The sequence below is a fragment of the Halichoeres trimaculatus genome, unplaced genomic scaffold, assembly GCF_033239565.1.
Source record: "Halichoeres trimaculatus isolate MK-OKI-2021-1 unplaced genomic scaffold, fHalTri1.1 fHalTri1_scaffold_4, whole genome shotgun sequence".
Taxonomy (NCBI): domain Eukaryota; kingdom Metazoa; phylum Chordata; class Actinopteri; order Labriformes; family Labridae; genus Halichoeres; species Halichoeres trimaculatus.
The window spans coordinates 33,426,397-33,450,145 of record NW_027437182.1 but is presented as its reverse complement, the minus strand read 5'-3'; the positions used below and the strand labels follow the sequence as shown (position 1 = coordinate 33,450,145).

The 23,749-nt window shown below is 41.4% G+C and overlaps 1 protein-coding gene across 1 annotated transcript; it reads right to left on the bottom strand.

Moving 5' to 3' along the window:
• Positions 1 to 392: 392 nt before the first annotated feature.
• On the bottom strand, positions 393 to 11,579 carry scinla (scinderin like a). Its single transcript, XM_074668028.1, has 17 exons — positions 11,371 to 11,579; positions 9,704 to 9,899; positions 9,444 to 9,598; positions 6,170 to 6,331; positions 5,893 to 6,042; positions 5,648 to 5,740; positions 5,402 to 5,534; positions 5,221 to 5,309; positions 4,916 to 5,131; positions 3,631 to 3,764; positions 3,408 to 3,498; positions 3,038 to 3,208; positions 2,764 to 2,938; positions 2,559 to 2,674; positions 2,337 to 2,414; positions 809 to 869; positions 393 to 727 (listed from the first exon to the last, which is right to left on the bottom strand). Exons 1-17 carry the CDS (start codon positions 11,569 to 11,571, stop codon positions 558 to 560), a joined length of 2,391 nt encoding a protein of 796 aa, XP_074524129.1. The 5' UTR covers positions 11,572 to 11,579; the 3' UTR covers positions 393 to 557.
• Positions 11,580 to 23,749: the final 12,170 nt, after the last annotated feature.

The following is a 23,749-nucleotide window of genomic DNA, read 5'->3' as shown; positions in this document are numbered from 1 at the left end:
CACCGTAACAAGTTTATTTTTGCACTTTATCACGTAAGCATGGTCAAAGGGGGATAGAAAAATGAAATGTTTGGTCATTGTTACTGGGTCATTGTTACTGAGTCACTCCTAACTAAAAGAGCCATAATCATGTTTGCTTCCTGTGACATGGGAGGTTAAATTCAAAATGTGTATTTTATTCAATGCAAACAAACAAGTTTGCGATGTTTCCTCTGCAAATCCCTGATCTATGATAAATTTCTCTGGGACGTCTTCTTAAAGCATTTTTTCAGACTGTAAACACCTTTAATTGTGTTGTTTTTGTGCACAGAAAAAACAAAAACTCTCTCCCAATGAGCATTTGATTTATTTGAGAAAATGTTGACATAGAAGATATTGTATGCATTTTTTTTTCTTGTACAAAAATGTTCCAGATTATCCATTATGTGAGATCAAATCTTGATTCTCTAAACATCTCTGAGCTGCCCTCTAATCCAGCAGATCATGAAAATCCCAATCTTATAACAAATTGCTGGTTGATTCGTTAGACTCGTGCAGCTTTTTGTTTGTTTTTGAGACTAATGGTCGTCGTGAGAGTGTTTCATGCCCAGGGAAAATTCTTTGTCCCACATCTCATCATCCCAGGCCAGGAACCAGCCGGTGAAGCAGGGTGGCTCCTCACCCTGCTTGATCATGCAGATTGGGGTCCCAACACGTCCAGAGGGATCAGATTTAAGGTAGTCTTTGGCTGAAAGGGAAACATATATGCATCAATGAAGGGGTCTTTAATGTAATTCCCCTATATCAATCAAAAAACTGTTTGTTTTACCTATTTTTTCTGCTCCCTCTTTCTCTTGCTTGTTGGCCTCCTTTCCAATCCAGAGGTAAAGCTGTTGGGATAAACAAAGCACAGGGATTCAAGAGTAAAGCAGTTGGAAAATAAATGCCGATAGAACGGTTTCATCACAGTGGATTCTGGTATTGTTGTGTGATCTTGTGATTCCAAAACTTTGAAGTTGTATTCTTCAAATAGAAGCTGCAAAATGGGCTGTAATGGCTGCACTGATCAGCCAATCAAAGTATGTTTATTGGCAGGGCTTGTTTTCTGCCAACAGGATGAGATTTTCTAACATGACACGCCAGACGGACAGTTTCATATATCCGCTACAGAAATATTTCACTAGTCCATCTGGGTAGCAGCTCTTCCGATTTGTTATCAGAGGCGGGACTTAAAAAAATCCGCAGCTGGTGATTGGACGACCGTTCTGATTGACACGCTCACCACGGACCAATCCACATCAAGCCATGGTATGACATATGTGAGCTGATGCCTCTGAGAAACAATAGATGAACAACTACTGAATCACGAGAAACAGCTGTGAAAAAGGCGTTAGACAACAGCTTCTGTTTTTATAAATTTAACTTAAGAAGCAAAGGAACGCTGACAAGTACGAAAGTCTGCTGACGTCACGTCTGCTCCCACAGCTCCCGCCTCTCTTCCCTGATTGGGCCGGTTAGAATTTAGCCGAGTGAAATCGTTGGTCATTGGAGCCTGGCAAGATGGATCTGCAGGATTTCAGAAACTGAATCAGGCAGGTCCATCTGCTCTGCAAGGTTAGAGATTTTCTTCCAGCACTCCAACAGAATAAGTGTTTTTATTGGAAACAAAAAGTGTGTTCCTTTTTTTTTTAACAAGTTGTACTGTTATTTTTGTCAGTCTTATGTTGTTATGACACGTCATATATGTTAAAGATACACTTTTTTAGTTCAGTCAGGCCTGTAGTCATCCTGTCTGGTTTTATTTTGTAGTAATGTCTCTCCTCTCATCTCAGATGACTTTACTTCCTGCCCTGATGTGTTTTGCTCTCTCATGATTGTTGTATCCGCCCTCATTAGCCCCGTTATAATATAATAACAATAATAATAACAATAATAATAACAATAACAATAACAATAACAATAATAATAATAATAATAATAATAATAATTATTATTATTATTATTATTATTATTATTATTATTTTATTATTATTATTAATAATAATAATAATAATAATAATAAAATAATAATAATAATAATTATTATTATTATTATTATTATTATTATTATTATTATTATTATTTTATTATTATTATTATTATTATTATTATTATTATTATTATTAATAATAATAATAATAATAATAATAATAATAATAATAATATTTTATTATTATTACTCTTATTTTATTTATTTATTTATCTATTTATTTAATCAAGTAAGGGTTTTTTTAATTGCTAACAGCTTACAGAATCTACCAGGGCACACCACTGCTAATGTTCCCCTTTGGGTCTGCTTGAAAGTGAACTCAGCTTACCTGCTCCCAGGCGTCCAGAATCATGACATCATCAGGTAGCAGATCTTTCTGTGTGAACTCGCCAGGCACCTCATCTGCCTAAATATGAAAACATATGTTTACAAGAAAGCTTTGCAAAAATCAGCTGAGTAATATGGTTAAGTTAAGACATTTTTATGTGATAAATAAAACAATTATCTATTTTCCTTTAGTAAAAAAAATGATGACAGATAAGATACTTACGATCAGCCGACCAGTTTTGTTGGAGCAGCCGAACAGTCTCGGAGGCCTGATTGTGTTCTGCAGGGCTTTGGAGGTCTGGTACTTTTTCTTCCCACCCAGTGCTGCCCAGAAATCCGCTGATGACAAGAACAAAACACGATTTTTCCACAGGAAATATCTAACACCTGTATCCTGCAGACATAAAAGCTCTATTTACAGCACCCACCTGGCTCCTTGGTCTCCTCTACCTCTTGAGCACTTCCCCCGAGGACATCAACAACATACTTGGCAGCCTCCAGTTCCTTAGGAGTTGATCCATTTCCCTTCCAAATGTACTTTTTATCATCACTCTTCAGCACAAACATGTCGTTGGTGTTCAGGGAGGAGGCAACAGGCTCCACCTGGGTTTGACAGAGGCACAGAGGCAGGAGGAACTGTGTGAGTCATTCATGTTGAAGCCGTCATTGGCTTCATCATCTGATGAGACTAACAAGTCTGACCTCCACAGCACGGGTGGCATTGGTGGAGCTGTGGCGGATGTGGAAGAGCCTTTTGCTTGCAGGGGCGCTCTGGCCATGATCACGGCACGTCCCTCCTGAGTGGATCACCAGCGGCTTGTCTTTGAAAAGGCTCACAAGATGAGCAGGCTCTTGGCCCTGGGTGACACGCACCTGAAGAGAAACAAGTCATTAAACTCATCTTAATCTAAACAACCTTTCTTATGAGCACGGAGCGCAAAAAGCTCTGATTTCAAAAGTAACTCCAAAGAGACACACACATGAGAAAGCCACCGTAACCTGACAGAAAGTAATCCATTAAAAGAGCTGTAAGAAAGTGCCAAAGCTGGTGTCTTAACACTGAATGGCCTACCTGTGTGGCTACTCCACCCATGGAATCGTCCAGGTTGACAGTGAGAACGGCTGAACCTCCCAGTTCGTCCTTGGAGCACTTTAGCCCCTGCCTGAACACATCCAAGCAATGAAGCTGTCACTAATGAGTCCATAAAGCTGTCCATTGTTCCCGGTCAATGAAGTCCCTTCAATTATTTTATTTCTGTAAGAAATTAATCCACTCAGGCAAAGGTCACACTCACCACATGTAGATGATGTGCTTTTCTCTGCCTCCTGTGTTGTAGGAGTACAGCACCAGGTAACAGTCACCTCCAAAGAACTGTCCATAGGTGGATGGGTCCACAGGGACTTTGTCCCCTTTCTCCACACGCCAGATCTACAGACATCCAAGATTGGAGAGAGTAATACAGGAATGTCCAAAATCAGGGCTGAGGGCCGACTGTGGCCCAAGGTCCATTTCTATAAGACCCCCAGCTTTCATAATACACTGTATTTAATATGTCACTAAAATGAATCACGTTCTAAATCATGTGTACATTCACATTTTCTGTTAAGGTCAAAACCAAAGTCTTTCTAAAGCTCTGTACATTCTGCAGATACTCAACAACTCTCACAGCTGACGTCTTTAAATGATGGATTTATCATGATGTGAAAACGTGAGGGTTAGAAAAAATACATCAGAGGACACAAGACCAGATTTGAGTTATGAAATGGAGCAACAAATTGTTAAAACTACCAAGTACATATTTCATATTCTGGATCTTAGTATCCAGAATATTTCCAGGATCTGGATCCTACTTTTACATCTGTCAGAAATTATTGTGACCTTGTCTTGTATTATTTTGCAAAGCAATCTGACCATTTATGGTGGAGTTATATACATACATGGTGAAAACAGCCCTACCCCACAATGATAAAGAATCCTTTATAAAAAATCCTGGATCTGGACGGTGATCCGGACGGTGATCCTTATCCCATTTTGAACTTTCCTAAAAATTTCATCAAGATCCGTTTGTTACTTTTGAGTTATGTCGTTCACAGACAGAAAAACTCTCCCAAAAACAGAACCTCCTTTGTGGAGGTAAACATCATAAAACAATCCTGATAAAATCCAGATCTTGATCCTGCCATGAAAAACATCCTGACATATTTCCTCCATATCGCCCCCTAATGGAGAACATTTTCCTTAATCGGAGGCAGAGTTTGCTGATGATTACACAGCACATAACACTGCAGAAAACTGACCACAGATCATCTGGGATCAGACACCTGAGGGACAGGTGACCTTTGATTTTATCAGTCTGTGATGATGGAACAAGGAGGTTTGCGCACACTGAGAGACTGATTTGTACTGAAACAGTAAAAAAAAAAAGAAAAAAAGAAAAAAACAGAGCATGCATGTTACTCTTACTGTTTCTTTCAATATGTCAGTCAGAACTCTTTCTCCATTTTCACAAAATCAAATGTGGCCCTCTTTGAAAAAGGTTTGGACACACCTGGAGTAAACACAGTCTCCTGAAACCATACCTGGACTTTCCCAGAGCCATCATCCACCATGCCATGCTGAGCAGCCATCAACTTGTTGCTGTGAAGTGTGGAGGCATCAAAAGGAATCTGCTTGACCTTGGCGATCTTACCGACGCAGTAGGCCTCACCCAGGCCTTTGGTCTCATCCTTGTCCTGCCAGTTGTCGAAGAACTGCTTGAACATCATCGGCTCAGCGCCATCGGGCAGTATGATGATCTGTGGAGAGAGGAGCCATCCCACTCACAGATAAGGAGACAAGATAGGAAGGAAACAGTCTTACAGCTGTCTACTAAACATCCACATACCATAGTGTCTGGGTGATAGTTCTTGTCTTTGATGAACTTCTGTGCAGCTGTGAGTGCTGCTTTGCGCTCCGCTTTGCTTGCATTTGACCCTGCACAGGTAAATTGTTAGTAATTTCAGACCAGCATACTGTAGTTTCAAAGCTAACAAGACTGCAATACTGTACATGTCATATACTGATACCTTTCCAGACAAAAACTCTCTTGTCTTTCCCATTGTCCAAAATGTAGCAGTCACTAGAGCTGAGACAGTCTTGTTTGAACGGGTTTTTATCAGCTTTCTTGGTTATTTTCATGGAGCCAGTAACGTCAGAAATCTATAGAGAAGAGAAATTATTTCAACATCTCTACTTATTGTCTGAATATTTTAAAAATTATTATGTGATTAAAAAAATATATTCTGTTTAAAAAGTTTGTTTTGTGTTTTTACCAAGTACAGAGATGCTATGTTGGTGTTTTTGGCATCAACGGTCAAATCTTCACAATCAGCTTCGGCAATGGTGTCAGGCTTCTGTCCAAGCACCTATAGATAAGCACACACACACACACACACACACACACACACTGCATCATTATACTCACATCCGTAATAGCGATCAAATGAGTCAGATTAAGTCTTCCTGTAATCATTTCCTGTGTTTCCTGAACAGAATCAAAACAAAAAGCAACGCTCACGTCAGTGACTTCTTTTGGCTCTGAACCCTCATCAACTTGTTCCAGTGTGGCACGGCCTTGTCGCTCAGCATCACGGATCTCACTGGCTAGCTCAGTGATCTTCAGGCGTTCATACATGTTGCTTTTGCTTCCACGCCAGAGGTAGATTTGCTAGTATTTCCAAGATGCACGGGCAATAAGAGGAAGAAGAAGGAGACGAAGAAGGCAAAGTTTTAGTGGACCACTCTGAAGCCTAGAATAGTTCATTCTATTCATCATACCCCTCCCTCTTAATTACCTTTCCCAAGTCAATGATGAAGCAGTCTCCTTTGTTGAAGCTGTCCCATGAACAGCACACCTCTTTGGCTCTGATACCTCGTCGACCTTTAACCTTGAACACGCGCTTGACGTCTGACTCATTGGTTTCCACATTCTTGAAACCTGATTCGATGCCACCTTTCTTTGTTTGGGAAAAAAAGTTACACAAGCTATAGTTATTGGGAAGGGTAAAAAGAGCAAAACAGCCATCATATTGATTGCCTGTGTTAATGAATAGCTTAGTTAAGCTTGGACAAGGTATATAGCTAGTCAGGTGTTCAAAATCTAAGCAGTTAATTCAATTCACTGCTGGAAAGATGAGTTACTGACAAGAAGATAACAGAAAGAAATCAATAAAAGTCATATCTTTTGCATGTTTCCAATTTGCAAATACAAAAGTAGATTTGAAGTATCAAAACCTAAATGCAGCTCAGTAAACAAGCTGCCTATCAATTTTGGCGCCACCCTGTGGACAAGATGTACATTTTATCTCTCTGCAGATTTTTTCTTTAACACGACAACCTAAAATCCCACTTTCTTTAAATCATAGACTGTAAAAGAAAAAATGGATTTCATCTCACTAGGCGCATGTGAGTTTGCCATAAAAATTGCTCCCCCTGGTGGCTGGTTGCAGTATAGGTTAAAAAATGTGTCTCCCCAGTCATTCCAGATGGGCTGTGGTCAAACTTTAAAAAATAATTACACCTCATACAAATATTCCTTATATCTGTTTGCTGTGGTGATGTGAAGATATTATTGGGCTGTGTTGTGTTCAAGTCCCCTTTTTTTCTAAAAAGTTTCCTTTTCATTATTCAATAGAAGCTGAAATCATGGTTGTAAGTCACGCTTAACGGTGATTGATAGCAGCTCTCCTTCTTGTTTTTTCATGATATGTCAGGTAGGATAGATATATATATGATTTTTTTTTCAACTGGCCCTACTCAGATTCTCTCAGAGTCCCTCATAGTCTCTCCTGGGATGATTCTGGCTGTACACCAATGGTGCCCGTGACAAGGCCATTATGGCTTCAAAATCGTACAAAAGTAAAAGGTGGAGCCACGATGTCTATTCTATATACAGTCTAGACTTTAAAAATTAAATTTCACGCTCTTTGTGACCATGTGCAGTTTAAAAAGTTAAAAATAAAATTGGGGGCCCTTTAAGAATTTATGAGAACTAAGACGAGAGGATAAAAAGTTTCACAGACATCAGAGTCAAAGTCAACAAGTTAAACGTTAAAAAGCCGTTCCCAAGAGCACAGTCACGCTGGCCATCCAAACCGTGCTGTACTCAAGCATGCTTGGCCCTGCAGCGCCATTCCCCCACTGGCCAGTAGTGGTCACCCTACTCCAATATGAACCAGACTTAAGCTCAATTGCCTCATGTACATACAGTACATCATCACTTTGAAATACAACACATGCAGGGCCTGCCTATGTCACCATAAAGCACATGTTTACAAGAAGTGTGGTGTCATCAGAGTCTTTGGCCCTCTAACAACCCCAAATTGACCCATTACGTAAGGGTAATGGATAGCCATTCTGCACACATAAGTGGTCCCAGTGATTATCAGTATTGGGCAAATTACTTAAAAAAAAATTAGTTATAGTTACTAATTACTCTCCCCAAAAAGTAATTGAATTGGTAATGAGATTACTCCTTCATAAATGTAATTATTGTACTACTTTTTTGAAAAACCTTTAATTTCTGTCTTTCAACAAAATGTCAGTTTTTGAGCGGGTTTTTCTCTGGGACATAATGTTCACATGTATTTTTTTATCTTTTACATCTATAATGTTGAAGTGGTGTCTGTTTACGTCTATCCTGAAAATGACCTTAATGTAGAGCCTGTAGGCTGACTCCCATCCTGAAAACGCCAGTTTCAACCGCACAGACCACTCAGCACTCATGTGTATTAAATTTAATCCCGTCTCACAGGCCTGCCAACTCTCCTGATTTAAGGGTGATCCTCCAGCTTTTAATCCCTGTCTCTTGCTCCACTCCTGACTTATAATTTCTCCCCACTACCCCCTTATTTTTTGAGTATGGTCCTGTCATCTCTGATATTTTATAAGTCTGTTACTTGTGCCTTACATTCATACATCGAAAAGCATCTACTCCTCTCTTGTTCCTGGCTGAGCGAGTCAGGTCGAATACATAGTAACATGCCTCATTTCATGTCAGGGAAAGGTAACAGCGTTATAACATTTGAAAGAGTAACTAATTAGAATACCCGCTACTGGAAAAAGCAACGCCATTGGTTTTAATGCTGTTATCTCCAACACTGGTAATTATATGTCACGGATTACATATCATATCAACACTCTGTACGCATGCTTGTGCTTGTGCACACTGCAGAGCTGCCAAATGAACTACAGTATGGATGGCCAGCGTGACTGTGCCCTAACAGGTGTTTGGTGATTTGAGAGGATTCTAGTGGAGTTTAGTCAAGCAGGGTTACAGCTCTGTAACAGAGCAAGAATAGAACAAGAAATAAAGCGATACATATAATTTAAAGGCTACAATCAATTTGACTCCAGCAGATTAATGTTTTCCCTTCAGAATTAGCTGTTAGCTGTGTTTTCTCCAGAGGCTGACTACAGTTGTCATGACATGTGCAGCCCTGCTGTTGTTCAGGGCTTGTTCCTGCTCAGCTTGTTTGCCAGTTCAGACTCTCCATAGAAACCTTCAGGGAGGAAACCAAAGGGAGTGACCAACCAGGGGATCTTAACAGCTCTAAAAAAAAGATTTGAGGCTAGTTCCTAACCCTACAACTCTCAATGACCGTGTTGAAGTGGGCAGAACCAGAAGACTGTTGGTTCTGAGGTATAAAGCCATGTCAGAGGTGAGATAATGGTCGGCTTGTTTTTAGGGCCTGATTTTTTGTATATCTGTGACTTTAGGGCTTAAAAAACAAAGTACAAGAGTTTGCTTCATTTTTAAGACGTATTCCTCTTTTGACACCTATGGTGTAAAATAAAAAGTCTAACTTTTAAATAACCACATTAAAAGAGATAATGTGTTATTATAATGCAAAGAGAGCAACCTGTTGCAATACAGTCTACATATTACATTTTAATATTACGTCTGACAAAAAGTCAAGTTCAAAAGGCAAAACCCTGCCTCGATACACGTACGTCACCATCATCTCTTTTGTCTGATCTACATAGTTTATCTGTTCTGGTGCCTCAAGGTGTAGGATTTTGTTTTGTTTGTAACAGACTTTGTTATTATACGAGTTGAATATGTCTCACCAAGTATCTGATGCCCTTTTTGAAGTGGGCCAAGAAGAGTTTCGACTCCTCACCCTGAAACTCACAATACTGAACCGGGGACGAACCGAGGAAATCATCCAGCTGCATCATAAAGATAGCTGCACAGCCCCTCTCATCTGCTGAGGCTTCGCTGCCTGTGGGGTAACAGGTGGATGAAAATCAATTATAAAGTATTAAGACACAGCAGAAAAAAAAGAGTAATCTGTTGAAATCTTAAGTAAGCTGGAGGTTGACAGTACCATGCCATGCATGGATGATGTAGGAAGCAGGGGTGTTTTTGCTGGTGTAGAGCACGATGTAGGAGTCTCCAGTGTAGAAGCTTCCATGGTGCGAGGTCGGAACAGGGGCGATGTCCATCTTTTCCACCCGCCACACCTGCAGGCCAGGCTTTTTCCCTGCTGTCTCAAACTCTTTGTGCACCATCTTGCTCAGGGCCTGTGAAGAAACATGCCTCCATAAACAGCCAACCCATGGACAATTAAAAAAACACTGACAGGAGTGTTAAAGGGTGAGGATTAAGGTGATGCACAATGACAAACTTTCTGCAGCAAAAGCAGTGTTGCTTAACCTGTCATTCAGGTGCCATGTTGGAATCTCTCTGAATCAAATTTCCGTTGCTAGGCGCTACCCAAGTAGCTGCCTGTTGCAGCAGCTCTCTCGTTTTTGTCAGTTTCTTGTAATTTTTTTGTCTCTTTTTCGTCATCTTTGTATTTGGAGTGGATCATCACTTTGTATGGTTCATTGTCGGTCACGGACACCAAACTTTTTGTGGCTTCAGAGATATTTTTTACTACTTTTCTCCTGTGTTTGACTGGAGATCCTACATGTAACCATGGCTGCATTGTTTACATGCAAAATTAGCTGTTAGCAGCCTGTAGCATGTCAATGCTAACTAGTGTAGGGCTTGATGATTTCCCTCGAGCTGAGGAGGAGGAGGTGAGGACGACGTGCTGGTTCTCGGATGTGAGCTGGGAGGTGACGGCGTGGACCTGTCCTTTCATCCATTGTTGTTGGGAACGTGGGATCTAGCCCCGGGGTTAGCTGTGCTAACCCAGAGGCATCTTGCTGTTCACGGACGTGGCTGACGGAGCAGACATCGGACGCCGGCGCCACATTGGAGGAGCTTCGCCTGCTGTGAGCAGACAGGATCCAGGAGACAGAGACGGAACAGACTTCAGGGGAGGCTCAGTCCTGGACCCTGTGGAGGTGGAGACTGGCTGGGCTGGAGAGTGGTGGACGAGTGGTGGACGGGATGTCCTCATCTAATTTCTTATGGACTTTTTTGCACTTTCTATACTCTTTCTTACTTTTGTTTTCTTAAATGCTGCGGTGACTCCTGAATTTCCCCTCGGGGATAAATAAAGTATTTTCTATTCTATTCTATTCTATGTTGTTCGGAATGCGTTACATATATGGTCAATCACCTGACGTGCCAGGTAGTGTCTTTTCAACTGCCAAACTGCCTTTGATTAGGTAACTAATTAAAACAGGATACTCCTAGGACCAAAGGCAGAGCTATGATGAGGCTACACCTTGTCATACTTGGTCCTGTAACATTCCCAATGTTCAAAAATTCTATTTTCAATGGACATAAGTTTTATCCTGCACAAGAAAAAACGATCATTTGGCCTGGTTTGTTGTCTTTATCTATGGACAAATGTCCCACACTTTGAAGATCAGCCATAAATGCATTGAAACGGCTGATAACATATTCAAAATTCTGTTGTCTACAAGTGTAGACTTGTCTCCTTTAATGAAGCAGACTCTAAATTCATTTTGTTACATAACCCGAAGATGATGAAAACTTTCTCACAGTGTAATGTAAGCAACAAGATTTCGCTGAAAAGCAGCTGAGAGATATTTCTGCAGTATTAAAACCCATGTTATAGGGAGAATATGTCATTACCAGTGAAGGAGTACAGGCAGATGCTGGATGTGGTGTGGATGGTCCTGCTGCGCGGCTGCTCTTCCAGGTTTCCGCCCAGACTGCTCCGCTCAGCTGAGTTTTAAAGGCTGCAGAAACATCCGTGATCCGACAGAGAGGCGTGTCTGGACGCATTCCGACCCAGCCCCGTGAGCTCGAGCTCCGTATTATATTATCCTTCATGCTGCGACCGAGCCATCGACGTTATAAGCGTTACTGTAGGTATACGGACGCAGGCAGGTCGCAGACTTAGATCCGTCCTTACAAAGGAAACACTCTTAAACGAATCTTTGGCCTCATTACTTTTAAATATAGGAGTATGCACGAAATCATTCGTCTGACGCGAAGCCATGTCCACATTCAGGCTGTGATCTACATTTATTTGTACCTGGAAATTTACCAAAAACTGTGGTGGCCCTGAAGAGCAAAACACAAAAACAAAAAAGAAAACACTAAAAGAAAGAAAAAGACAATGCAAACACAAGTGTGGTGGCATTTTCTTTCTGTCTTTGCCCTTTTCTGTATTTGCTTTTTCTAATTTGCTTCTTTTTTTTTGAATAGAATAGAATAGAATAGAATAGAATAGAATAGAATAGAAATACTTTTTCTCCGAGTGGAAATACAGGAGGAGTCACCAACAATCAAGAAAACTAAAGTAAGAAAGTGTATAGAAAAGTCAAAAAGGTCCATAAGAAAATAGTTGCTGACAGCTTGTCCATCATTGTCCAGTTCAGCCAGTCTCCACCTCCACAGGGTCCAGGACTGAGCTTCTTCAGTCTGTTCAGTCTCTGTCTCCTGGATCCTGTCTGCTCACAGCAGGTGAAGTTCTTCCAATGTGGCGTTGGTGTTAGCTCTGTTAGCCATGTCTGTGAATAGCAAGATGCTACTCTGCCCTCTGGTATTCCCTCTGTTGCTGGGTTAGCATGGCTAGCTTGTCCACCTTAATGGAGATAGATCTTACGTTCCCAACGTAATGTAACAATGGATGGAAGGACAGGTCGATGTTGTCACTTCTTAGCTCACACCTGAGAACCAGCACGTCATCCTCACCTACTTCTCCTCACCTTGTGGGAAACATCAGGCCTTGCACCAGTTAGCACTGACATGCTACAGGTGGCTAACGGCTGATTTCACATGTAAATTTACATGTCCTTTTGTCATTTGCTCTTTTTTGTTTTCTTTTTCTATTTTTGTGTTGTCGTTTTTTATGTTTTCTTTTTGTTGTCGTGTTTTCTTTTCCACTGTTTTGTTCCTGTTGTCTTCTTTGTGTTTTCTTTTTGCCGTTGTGTTTTCTTGATGTTGTTTTGTTTTCCTTTTTCTGTTTGCTTCTTTTTTGTTGATGGGTTATCTTTCATGTGGTTGTGTTAACAACCTTAAAAACAGTGTCAACCAACGCATCAAAAGCCTTGCAGGTGTTATTTCAGACACTGGAGCAGGTTCTTTGGTTAACTGAATGATCGGCCATGCAGGGCATGGACAAAACAACTAAAACAGGCAGTCCTTCATACTAAGACACCAAAAGCTGACTTGCAATAATGCAAGGAGTTGTTTTAAATAAATACATCACCACATCCAATAGGAGGTCTAAGGATTGAGAGACTATGATAGTGTCTAGGGTCAGTGAGAGGGTGTGAAATACAACTAAAATAGAACTTTCTCAGTTTGGGGCATGTCCAGCACATATAGGAACTCATTGTCATGTTGAAGAAACCAGTTTGAGATGATTTGGGATTTGGGTTGCTTCAAGGTTGGTTGTGTTGTGTGTTCAGAGATGCTCTTCTGCAGACCTCATTTGCAACCAGTGGTTATTTGAGTCCCTGTTGTTTTTCTATCATCTCCAACCAGTCTGTCCACTCTTCTTTGACATCATCATATTAATTTCCCTTCAAGGATTAATAAGGTATATTCTGATAACAAAGTAGGGCCTACTTCTCCCACTCCTGTCCTCCCCATGTTAAATGTCACTGTTTTTTTATGTTTCTGGACGGAATGAAACTAAAATGTAACTGCCCCTCTGGGATTAATCATCAAGTTGTCTGAAATCTGTCATTTGATCTTAGGGAACTGCTGCTCACTGGATATTTTCTCTCTTTGAGATTTCTTTCTTATTAATGCAACTTTGCCTGAATAAACAGTGGGGGGAAATATCTACTGAATGATGAAGACTGTTTCTGTTTGGATCCACAAACTGGTGTAAAAGGACAAAAAAAACACCCTCTGCAGTTGGTTATTCTTTATTTTAATAGTCCTGCAGTGGCTCTGGAGTGGTATTCTTTTGTGATACACACGTTTGTGTAGTATGTTTTCATGTGTTTCATCGGGGGATGTGCTTGTGTCAGCCTGTCAGTGGCTTGTGATTGTGATCTCTCCGACCCCCATGTGGCAGCTTGACAGGAGGGTAAGGCACAAATCTTCCCTCTGAGCTCCAGCAGTCACCTCAGGTTAGGGCCGGATCCATCACTCCTGCAGCCAGAGCTGCATCAGCACATTCTGCCTCATTGTGTACTGTATGCTCTCCTCACACAATCCCTGTCTGGAACACCATGTCTCTACAAGACTACACACAGTCACACACAGGCTGAACACAATGGATGCCAACTCTTAGCTACTTGTTACAGCTTGAAAACAACCAAACACACCTTTCTTTCATATTGCATAACTGATGATCATAATCAACAGGACCACAAAATTGACTACTAAATGCCCTAAAGTCTGATCAAAAGGCTTCTGCCTGTTTGAACAAAGGATATGTGCAGTTATGGATCCTTGAGTCATGATTGCCTGCAGATGTGTCTCTGGTTTAATTTCCTGAAGCAATACCGGTTCATGAGCATGTGATCTTTAGCAGCAAGAAGGATTTCTCTTGTCATTACCCATTAAGTTCTCCTCTCACAATTACATCAAAAGTTTTCCAACTTTAAATGACATTAAAAGTTATTAAGTCAAATGTGAAGACACCAGGCTGCTCCACCCTCTTTCTCTGATTCACTCAGCTGCCCTGCCTGAATTTCGTCACCTGTGCAAACATTTGAAAACGTGCCAAACCTCCTCCTTAGTGGGAAAATTATGTGAACCCTTAAGCTTTGACTTTTTCTAGAGCTAATTGGAGTCCAGAGTCAGCTAACCTGGAGAACTATCACAACATCCATCCATCCATCCATCTTCTTCCGCTTATCCGGGGTCGGGTCGCGGGGGCAGCAGCTTAAGCAGGGATGCCCAGACTTCCCTCTCCTTAGCCACTTCGGCCAGCTCTTCCCGGGAGATCCCAATTGGTTCCCAGGCCAGCCGAGAGACGTAGTCTCCCCAGCGTGTCCTGGGTCTGCCCCGGGGTCTCCTCCCGGTGGGACGTGCCCTGAACACCTCACCAGGGAGGCGTCCGGGAGGCATCCGTACCAGATGCCCGAGCCACCTCATCTGGCTCCTCTCAACGCGGAGGAGCAGCGGCTCTACTCCTAGCTCCTCCCGAATAGCCGAGCTTCTCACCCTATCTCTAAGGGAGAGCCCGGCCACCCTACGGAGGAAGCTCATTTCGGCCGCTTGTACCCGCGATCTTGTTCTTTCGGTCACTACCCAAAGCTCATGACCATAGGTGAGGGTGGGAACGAAGATCGACCGGTAAACAGAGAGCTTTGCCTTCCGGCTCAGCTCCCTCTTCACCACGACAGACCTGTGCAGAGTCCGCATTACTGCAGACGCTGCACCGATCCGCCTGTCGATCTCTCGCTCCATCCTTCCCTCACTCGCGAACAAGACCCCGAGATACTTAAACTCCTCCACTTGGGGCAGGATCTCGTCCCCGACCTGAAGAGGGCACTCCACCCTTTTCCGGCTGAGGACCATGGACTCGGATTTGGAGGTGCTGATTCTCATCCCAGCCGCTTCACACTGGGCTGCGAACCGATCCAGAGAGACATTTCATCTGAAAACACTAAAATGCAGAGAAAAAAAATCTGTGTTTACTCGAAAACGCTGAGACTGATAACGCTGTAGTAAGCATGCCAGGCCTGTAGGTGGTGCTATAACTGTCTTGTCCAGAAGCTGCTTTTGGAAGATATCCGCCAAAGTAGAGTTGAGCCGATCTTCTGGTGTATTGGGGAATACTAAGTTCAAAAGTGGAGCAACAGATGCACATTTTGTTAAAGACAGTCAGTAGATTCAGCAGATTGAGCTGCACAAGCACAACATGGTAGTTAACGACAATCGTAACAACCGTACTGTTGTCCTGTTGTATGCGTGAAGTGGAGTGTGACGTCATCGTTTTCACTGAAAACGCAGGCTTACTGTTTACACAGTAACAGTGTCGGCAGCGTTTTAGAAAAATCCTACTCTGGAGGCCGTTTTCAAAAAGTTTGTGTTTTAGGTCGGCTGAAACACCGTTTCTGTGTAAACACGAGGCTGAAACACAACAAAACTTGTGCATTCCAGCCTAAAACCGTTTTTTTTATTCCCTTTTTTATTCCCTTTTACTTGCTTTTTATTTGCTTTTTATTGTTTTTACAATGTTTTTCTTTTGTCTGTTTTTACTTATCTGTTTTTATCATTTCATTTGATCTACCTGTACAGCACTTTGTCTACAGCTGTGGTTGTTTTTAAAAGTGCTCTATAAATAAAGCTGGTAGGGTATGGTATGGTAAACGGCCCCTGAGACGAGACTAGAGATGCTGGTCAAAGCTGGCCTGCCAAAATAACACACACCAAGTTTCCTTCATTCATTTTCCAAACCATTCATCCTGTTCAGGGTCGTGGGTAGCTGAGGCCTATCTCAGCTTTCATTGGGCGAGAGGCTGGGTACACCCTGGACTGGTCGCCAGTCAATCACAGTGCGTTCAATTAACCAGGGTCCTATTCTACGAAGCAAGTTCAGTCTAGCAAGATACCCTTGGAGCTACCTCGCTGAACTGAGCGTGGTAGCCGGCAGTCTCGCTACACGGTTTTACGACGCTGGTTATCAACCACATAAATGGATCCAGCTAGGCAATGAGCACGTGTACGCATATAAGGCGGAGCCCGCTGCATCTGACCAATCACAAACATGGAGCAGTCTGGAGCGTCAGAGCAGGCCGGAGAGAGAAGGAGCGCATACTTCACACAGGAGGAGCAGGAGGTGATCATGGGGAAGTATGACGAGGTGAAACATGTAATTAACGTTAAAAGCAACACCGTCACCGCTGTTAAAGCACGGAAGGAGAGCTGGCAGAAAATTGCTGACAGTCTAAATGCGTAAGTGCAGTGGTGTAGTGCAAATAAAATATTTTGTGCCATTATCATCATGAAATAGCACTGTTCACCATGCACTTTTACTGTAACATGCACAATACCTAATTTATTTCTTAGATAAATTTATTCATTTGATCACATTCATTCATTCATTCATTTGTTGTGTTTACATTTTTTGTGTGATATGTAGCCCACATGAGCCCTACATGAATTCCTGTCACAATTTTAAGACGGGCAATAAAATATTGTCATGGAACAGAAGTGTTGGCATTGAAGATCTTATTACGGCAATGAGAGTTCTTCATTCCCTTTATCTACCTGTAGAAAGTGTCATGTACTACCAAACCCTCCCTGGAAAACCAGTACCTTTCATAAAGGTGGTCATCCAAAAAAGAGAGTGGGTCGGTGCAGTCCCTGAAAACTCTCACGCGCCGGAGAGCTCCTCGGACAGTGTGAGCGCCGATGTCCACGGGATCCTCTAAGAACGGACAAGCCATTTTTTCGTGAGGGCTCATTGGTCAGTGGGCGGGGTTTTTATAGTCTGCGAGTTCAATCTGGAACCTAACCTGCCCCGGAGCAGGTTAGCCGTTCAGTGTATGTTGCCATGGAGACTCGCCTCGCTGAGGAGTGATCCCGTGTCGTAGAACAGGGAATCCGGAACCTATCCTCAAAGCTACCTCGCTAGGCAGTAATCCTGCTTTGTAGAACAGGGCCCTGATGAGCATGTTTTTGGACTGTGGGAGGAAGCCGGAGTACCAGGAGAGAACCCACGCGTCTGTGTCATCTGTGTGTGAAGTTATTTGCCATCACTACGGAAAATTTAATGGACCAAAATATGATCATTTTGGTAAAAGTTGGCAGTCATTCCCAGAGACACGTCATGACACACTATCTCAGGTGTTGATGGGAGATGACTGCCCATGTGTTCTGAGACTGGTGGAAAAGGCTAATGTACCTTGTGTGGCACTGAATTGTTCCAGTTTGTATCATGTTTTGCTCTTTGTGCTCTGTTTCCCTTGTGTTCATGTCTCTCTTTTGAGAATCTATCATTATTTTCTTCATCAAGAGTTTGTCTTCATGTCTTTTTTTTAGTGGACCATGTCTTATGCTGTTTTCTGTTTTCACGTGTGTTTTGTATTGTGTTTTGTAGTTTGAGCTCCCTGGGTGTCTAGTTTGTTTTTACCTCCTAGGTTCCCTCCTACTTGATTGCATCTCATTAGTTCCACCTATGTCTTGCCACACACCTGTGTCTTGTTGTCATCTCCTGTGTGTGTTTGTATCTAGTCCCTCTGCCTCCTCCTATCTATTCCTATCTATCTTTCTGTCTCGGGTCTTTTCGGGCCTTGCTATGTTTCCTTTTTTCCACTGTTTTTTCTGTTTTCGGATTTTTGGTTTTGGTTAATAACTGGGCTCCCCATTTTTTCCCCATTTCATATTGAAGTGTGACTGTGGCTGTGGAGACCCAAGGTGGTTAGTCTCCTTGTACCAGAACCAGGTTGGCCATTATTCCTGGGAACCTAAAGCACCATTTCCACCAAGCAGTCCAGTTCAGATTAGTATGGTTTGGTACACGTTTGCTCTTGCTCACTTAAGCTTGGTCTTCTTTGCGTTTCCACAGCCAACCATGCCCCCTCATGGTAGGCGGCTTATAAGCTGGATGTCAACAGCTGCATGTAGTATGATGCCATAGCAGGGCGACACAGTGTACCCCGCTAATGAATCCAACAAAGAATAAAAATGTGACGCAGTAAACAAAGAGCAACGATAGAAGACATCCAGCATTTTGATCTCTGTGATTGGTTGATTGATTGATGTGGCCCTTTGATACAAAGTGCAATCAAGCTGCGTTTCAGAGAAGACTGTGAGTCCCTAGGAAAAATGCAGCTGCTGTCGCACAGTAAGTGACGATTCTACCGACCAATCAACAGTCTGCAGTGTTGTTGCTCCACCTTCCGAGAGCGGATCGGTTTAGTCTGGCACCCCTACAGAGGGGTGCCAAAAAGTGGGACAGCTTGTCTCGGATATTTGGGAATCTGTCCCTGGATAAGTCAGTGGAAATGCCACAAAATGCGTGCTGTACCAAGATGAACCAAACTGGACTGCTTGGTGGAAACGCAGCTGAAGCTACTAATCCCCATGCAGTTGATCCCCCATTCTCTTGTTCCTTGCTTAGAGAAGCTGCCGACACCAACAACCCACTTGGAGGCCTTGTTAAACAATAAGTTCCCCAAAGGCCTTACTGACACCAGCTTCTGCCTCGGTTGCCTTGTGGACATCAGTTTCCGGGACAGCTCAGACCAGTTTTTGCTTGGAGGCCCTGGCAACACAAGTTCACTGCCCAGAGGCCCTGTGAACACTACTTCCCAGCTCATAGGCCCTGCCTGACCCGATTCTTTCCTTAGAGGCCCTACCAACACCAGGCCCTGGCAATACCAGGCCTTCGATTGGAGGCCCTGCTGGCACCAGTTTCTTACTCAGAGGCCCTAGTGATACCAGTCCCTTGATTTGAGACCCTAATGATACCAGTGACACTCAGCGGCCCTGAGGTTTTGTCATGTTCTCAAAACACATAGTGTTTTTCCTGCACTTTCTACTCAGCATTCTTGGATTTTGGGGTTTGGCTAAATGCGTTAATCTTTAGTTGTCTGAAAGTGTGTAAGTGTAAAAACTGTTAAAGTATGATTGCTCCCATTGGAGAGGAGTCGGTCTGTTATCTCATGTGACTTATGCTAAGCTAGCTGCTAGATTTGTTCAGATTTAAGAATGGTATCAGTCTTATCACAAATCATAACACTGATAAGAAGAACCAATTCTTTTATTCCCTAAAACATTTGACGAAGAAGCACAATACTTCTTGACAAGGTATTCATACATGAGGGAACACAGCCAAAGAACTGCAGATCACTGAATTCAGGCCCTAAAACAGCACAGCGGCTTTTTATTATGCATTTAGATTATTATTACCAAACAATATTTTTGGATTACATACAATCTCGTGGAAGTTGGTTTGATATTACAGAGACCAGCGTGTTAGAGGATTACCTTACCTGTATGAGTCCAGGTGAAGAGTGGGGTTTCCTCACAAGCAGGCCACTGTGATGGACCAGCTTGATGCTTTTTGCTTCACTTGTGTGTCCTGCATGCTCGTCTTGCACAGTATATCGGTGACAACATGTATGCATCTGGACCTTACTTTCATTTGTGTCTGTGAGTGTGGGATGTTTCCCACATTGATGTCATCTACCTGTGCAGCCAGCAGAGACGTCTGACTGGTCCATTAATCCATGTTTTGGATTTAAACTCTTGTTATTGAGCTTCTTGGTCACTTTTGCTAGGAGGTTAGGCGCAGTTTTTTGTTGAAATGCACAACAGCACAAACAATGGATTAGTTGATTAGTTTCTTGTATTTTTGTCTTTTTGGAAATAATGGATGCTGTGTCCACTCTTAAGAGGAGAGGGACAACCCGGCTTGTTATCAGCTCACAGTTCAAAGCCAGCACCCCTGAAGGTGTGGGGATCATACGTGTCAATGTTGTGGGGAGCTTACACTTCTGTGAAGAGGTTGTGTGTAGAGTGTTCAACAGGAGTCCCTGTGATGCCTGTTTAGGATCTGAATTTTGTGCAACACTTCCGACAGGAAACCATGCTGAACCCAAATAAATTCTGTCACATTTATTGCATTATTCATGTATAATCCTTTCATGACCTTTTTTTGCATGTAAAAATGATGAAATGTCAAAGAAATCAAATGCTGGGTAATTGTTGATGAGCAAAAAAATAAAAAATAAAAATAAAAATGAGAGAAGATTTGTAACGGCTTGATGCAAAGTCATAATTGTGGTTCATGAAAAGACAAATTCTAACTGCAAAACTCTGACCTGCTCAACTTTTTGTCACCAAACTCCAGACCCCAAACTATAACGTTCCTTAGTGTATCAAGCATGGGATGATAACCACGCCTTGTTATACACATATACTGTTGAACTGACTGTTTCTGGGTTTTATGGTTTTACTGTCATAACAAAGATGTTTTAGAGCTCTGGATATTTTTCAAAGTAAATGAAACACCACTGCACACAAACAAATCTAAACCATGTGTGAAACCCATTGAGGCTGTTCCCCAGTCCTTACACAATCATACAGTCAGTTCATTACGTTATTATGGGAAATAGAGTGACATGATGTTATAGCAAATCATGAAAGAGGTGTGTGGCTGTAAAAGTGTAACTGAGTTCATGATATTTGCAGATGACACGATGATGGTGGCAATGATTTAATAAAGCACCTGCGCCTTGGCGTAGCTCCTCAGGCAACGGCAATTAAAGCCTGTCACAATCAATTCTGTTGGTTTGTTGTAAAAGTAAGCTTGAAAGACGTTTGCTTTTAGATAATTTCACCAGGTTTTGATGATGCAACAGGGATCTTTTCATTTTTGTCAAAACTAAAACAGCCCACAAAATGTAAAGTACATTTTTCAGTTTTAACTGAACTCTGCCTAAACAGCATTGAAGCTTTCTGCAAGAATCGATTGGTCAGAAATCATTTATCTCTTGAGTCTGGGGTCTCAGCTGTTCATCACATTTATTTGTCAGCCTATTTAAATTAAAAACATCAGTTAATCAGTTTCTGCTTTTCTCTCTTCTTTTTTTTTTTTTTTTGTAAATAAAATTTAACTTAGTACTAGTAATTGGCCACTAGGTGGCAGCAGAAACAAACTGGACACTGGAGGAACAGGTGAAATGTATAAGTCTTTGATGTTTTAATTTTTGATCTGTTAATTTTAACTTTTTCTTTTTAGACATTCAATTTTAAAGCACATGTTTTTAAAATGTGTGGGGAAAAAGGCCACCATATGTGAGGCGACAGTGCGGATCACTTCACCTCATTGGAAGAAGGCTTTGCTCCTCCTCTTTGTGGGGGGACTGCAGGTAATAAGATTAATCAGATCTAGTGCTCTTTGAGGCGCTCCATCCTTTGAGTTATGGAGAGATGTGACCAACCAGGTGTTTATCTCACCAGGTGTTTTGTAAACAGGCTAATGTTAATGATTCTATTGAAGGACGGTAAAGTGGTGATTCTTTCTTTCAGAAGCCTTTTGTAAACCACTGACAGGTGAAAGCCTTAAACATCACAAGCTAAACATGCAGCCGCCCCAGACATCAGTTTTCACTTATACAGGTGGTTCAGTCTGGATCATGACCATGTGGCATCTCCTTTAATACTGTATGATGCTGACAGAGCTCAGACCTGCACATGTCCTCTGACAGTTAAACAACCAAACATCAGAGAAAGAAGGAAGCTGTACACCAAATTCCAAATCACTTGTCATGATGAAGAGGAAAATCTTTCCACTCAGAAAAAAGTCATCAGTAAGTTGTGTTTGGTGGACAAACAGAGCGCATGTATGTTTCTAAGTGGTGTGAAAAGGATCCAGGTAAATTACAACTAAAAAGGAGAGTTTAAAATTAGCAACAATTCTACTTTTATTACAACAAGGATGAATTAACTAATTAATAAAATAAAACTAATAATCCAAACAGCAGAGAGGGACGTTTAAAGGTTATGAGCAGTCACAGATGGCAGTACCATGGTTGTCCAGTAGATGGTAGCATAGTATGTAAACAGGTGTTGGAATGCTTTTTAAAAAAAGGCTCTCAATAAGTCTGTCAGCTGAAGCTAACCTTAGGGAGACTTAATAAACTTTAACTGCCAGTCAGTAAAAGTTCACGATTCAAAGTGATGTCTACAAATCTTTAACCTTGACACAAGTAGCAATATGAAGACACTGTGAAAACTGGAGCAATATAAACAGTTTTTCAGCCTTTGACTCAAATCATCACATATGCACAAATCCACAATATATTTCACAACCTACTCTTATTTTCTAAGTAGATTAAAAACATCGGGAAAAAAAAAAACATTCAAACTGAAAATTTAAAGTTTGATCCTGAATTTAAAAAAATATATAAGATTCTAAACCAAAACAAAATATTGAGCGTACCCAATTATTTTTTCAATTCAAAAATAGTTTTGATGTAGCTCTTTATTTTTTGAAACAATTTATTTACTTTCGGTTTTACTCTTAAAAATATATTAGAACATTTGATGTGTTAATTTTTTCAGGTGCAATATTTTTTCCAGATTCTTTTTTTTTTTTTTTTTTTTTTAACATTCAAATCTTTTTTTGGGTTCCAGTTTTTTTTTTTTTTTTTTTTTTTTTTTTTTTTGGGGGGGGGGGGGGGGGGGGGGGGGGTTTGTTTGTTTTGTTTATTAACTTTCAGATCTTTTTTGTTGTTGGGTTTTTTTTATTTGTTTGTTTTTTGTTTTTTTGATTCAAACTTTTGGCCCTGTTCTGGCGTGGAGGGCATGGTCTTGACTGAGAAGGGTGTGGTTGCTATGAAAGCCATTTTTTAAACTTAGTATCAATCTTTAAGTGTTCAGTTTCTTTTTTTGTTTCATTTTATTTAATATTTGGTCTGATTTTTTTTCCAAGTTTACAAAACTTTTGGCCTTTATTTAGCTCCATATACTCATAAAAGGCTGTCACAGGTCTCACACTGAAGTGTTTGACATGTTTTAGTGTTAAATATCACATGGTTAAAGAGTGTCACATAAATAGTGGTCATGTATTGTTTGGGAAGTTCTGTGAAGCAGCATTTTTAAGTGTGTGTGTTTTTTTAGATGATCAGCACTAAATTTTTAGATACAGTCAAATGAAATTTTAAGGAGCAGTAATTGATTTGGGAATGTCTGTGCAGAGAAGCTCAAGATTCCTGGGATAAATGTGATTTCATGGTGGTCCCTATATTCAAAGTGAAATCATAAATTGGCCGTTTTATCTGGACATCTTCATATCTGCATCCAATGAATTTACCTTTTATTGAATTTATACACTTTGAGAAAAAACATGATTTAGAATCAGCTGGAGCAAAAGTGGCTCCAAAAAACTCTTCCATGCATAACAGTCTATAAAACGTGACTCCTGCATTCACACAGTGTTATAAATACAGTTAGAGAGCTACTTCAGGGTCAGCCGCTCAGCATGTGACAGTGTGTGAAACAAGTTGTGTTAAATTAGGTGTGATCACATCCCGGCCGCGAGGAGGAACAGCTCAGATCCAGCTCTCAGATGACTCACCGCAGT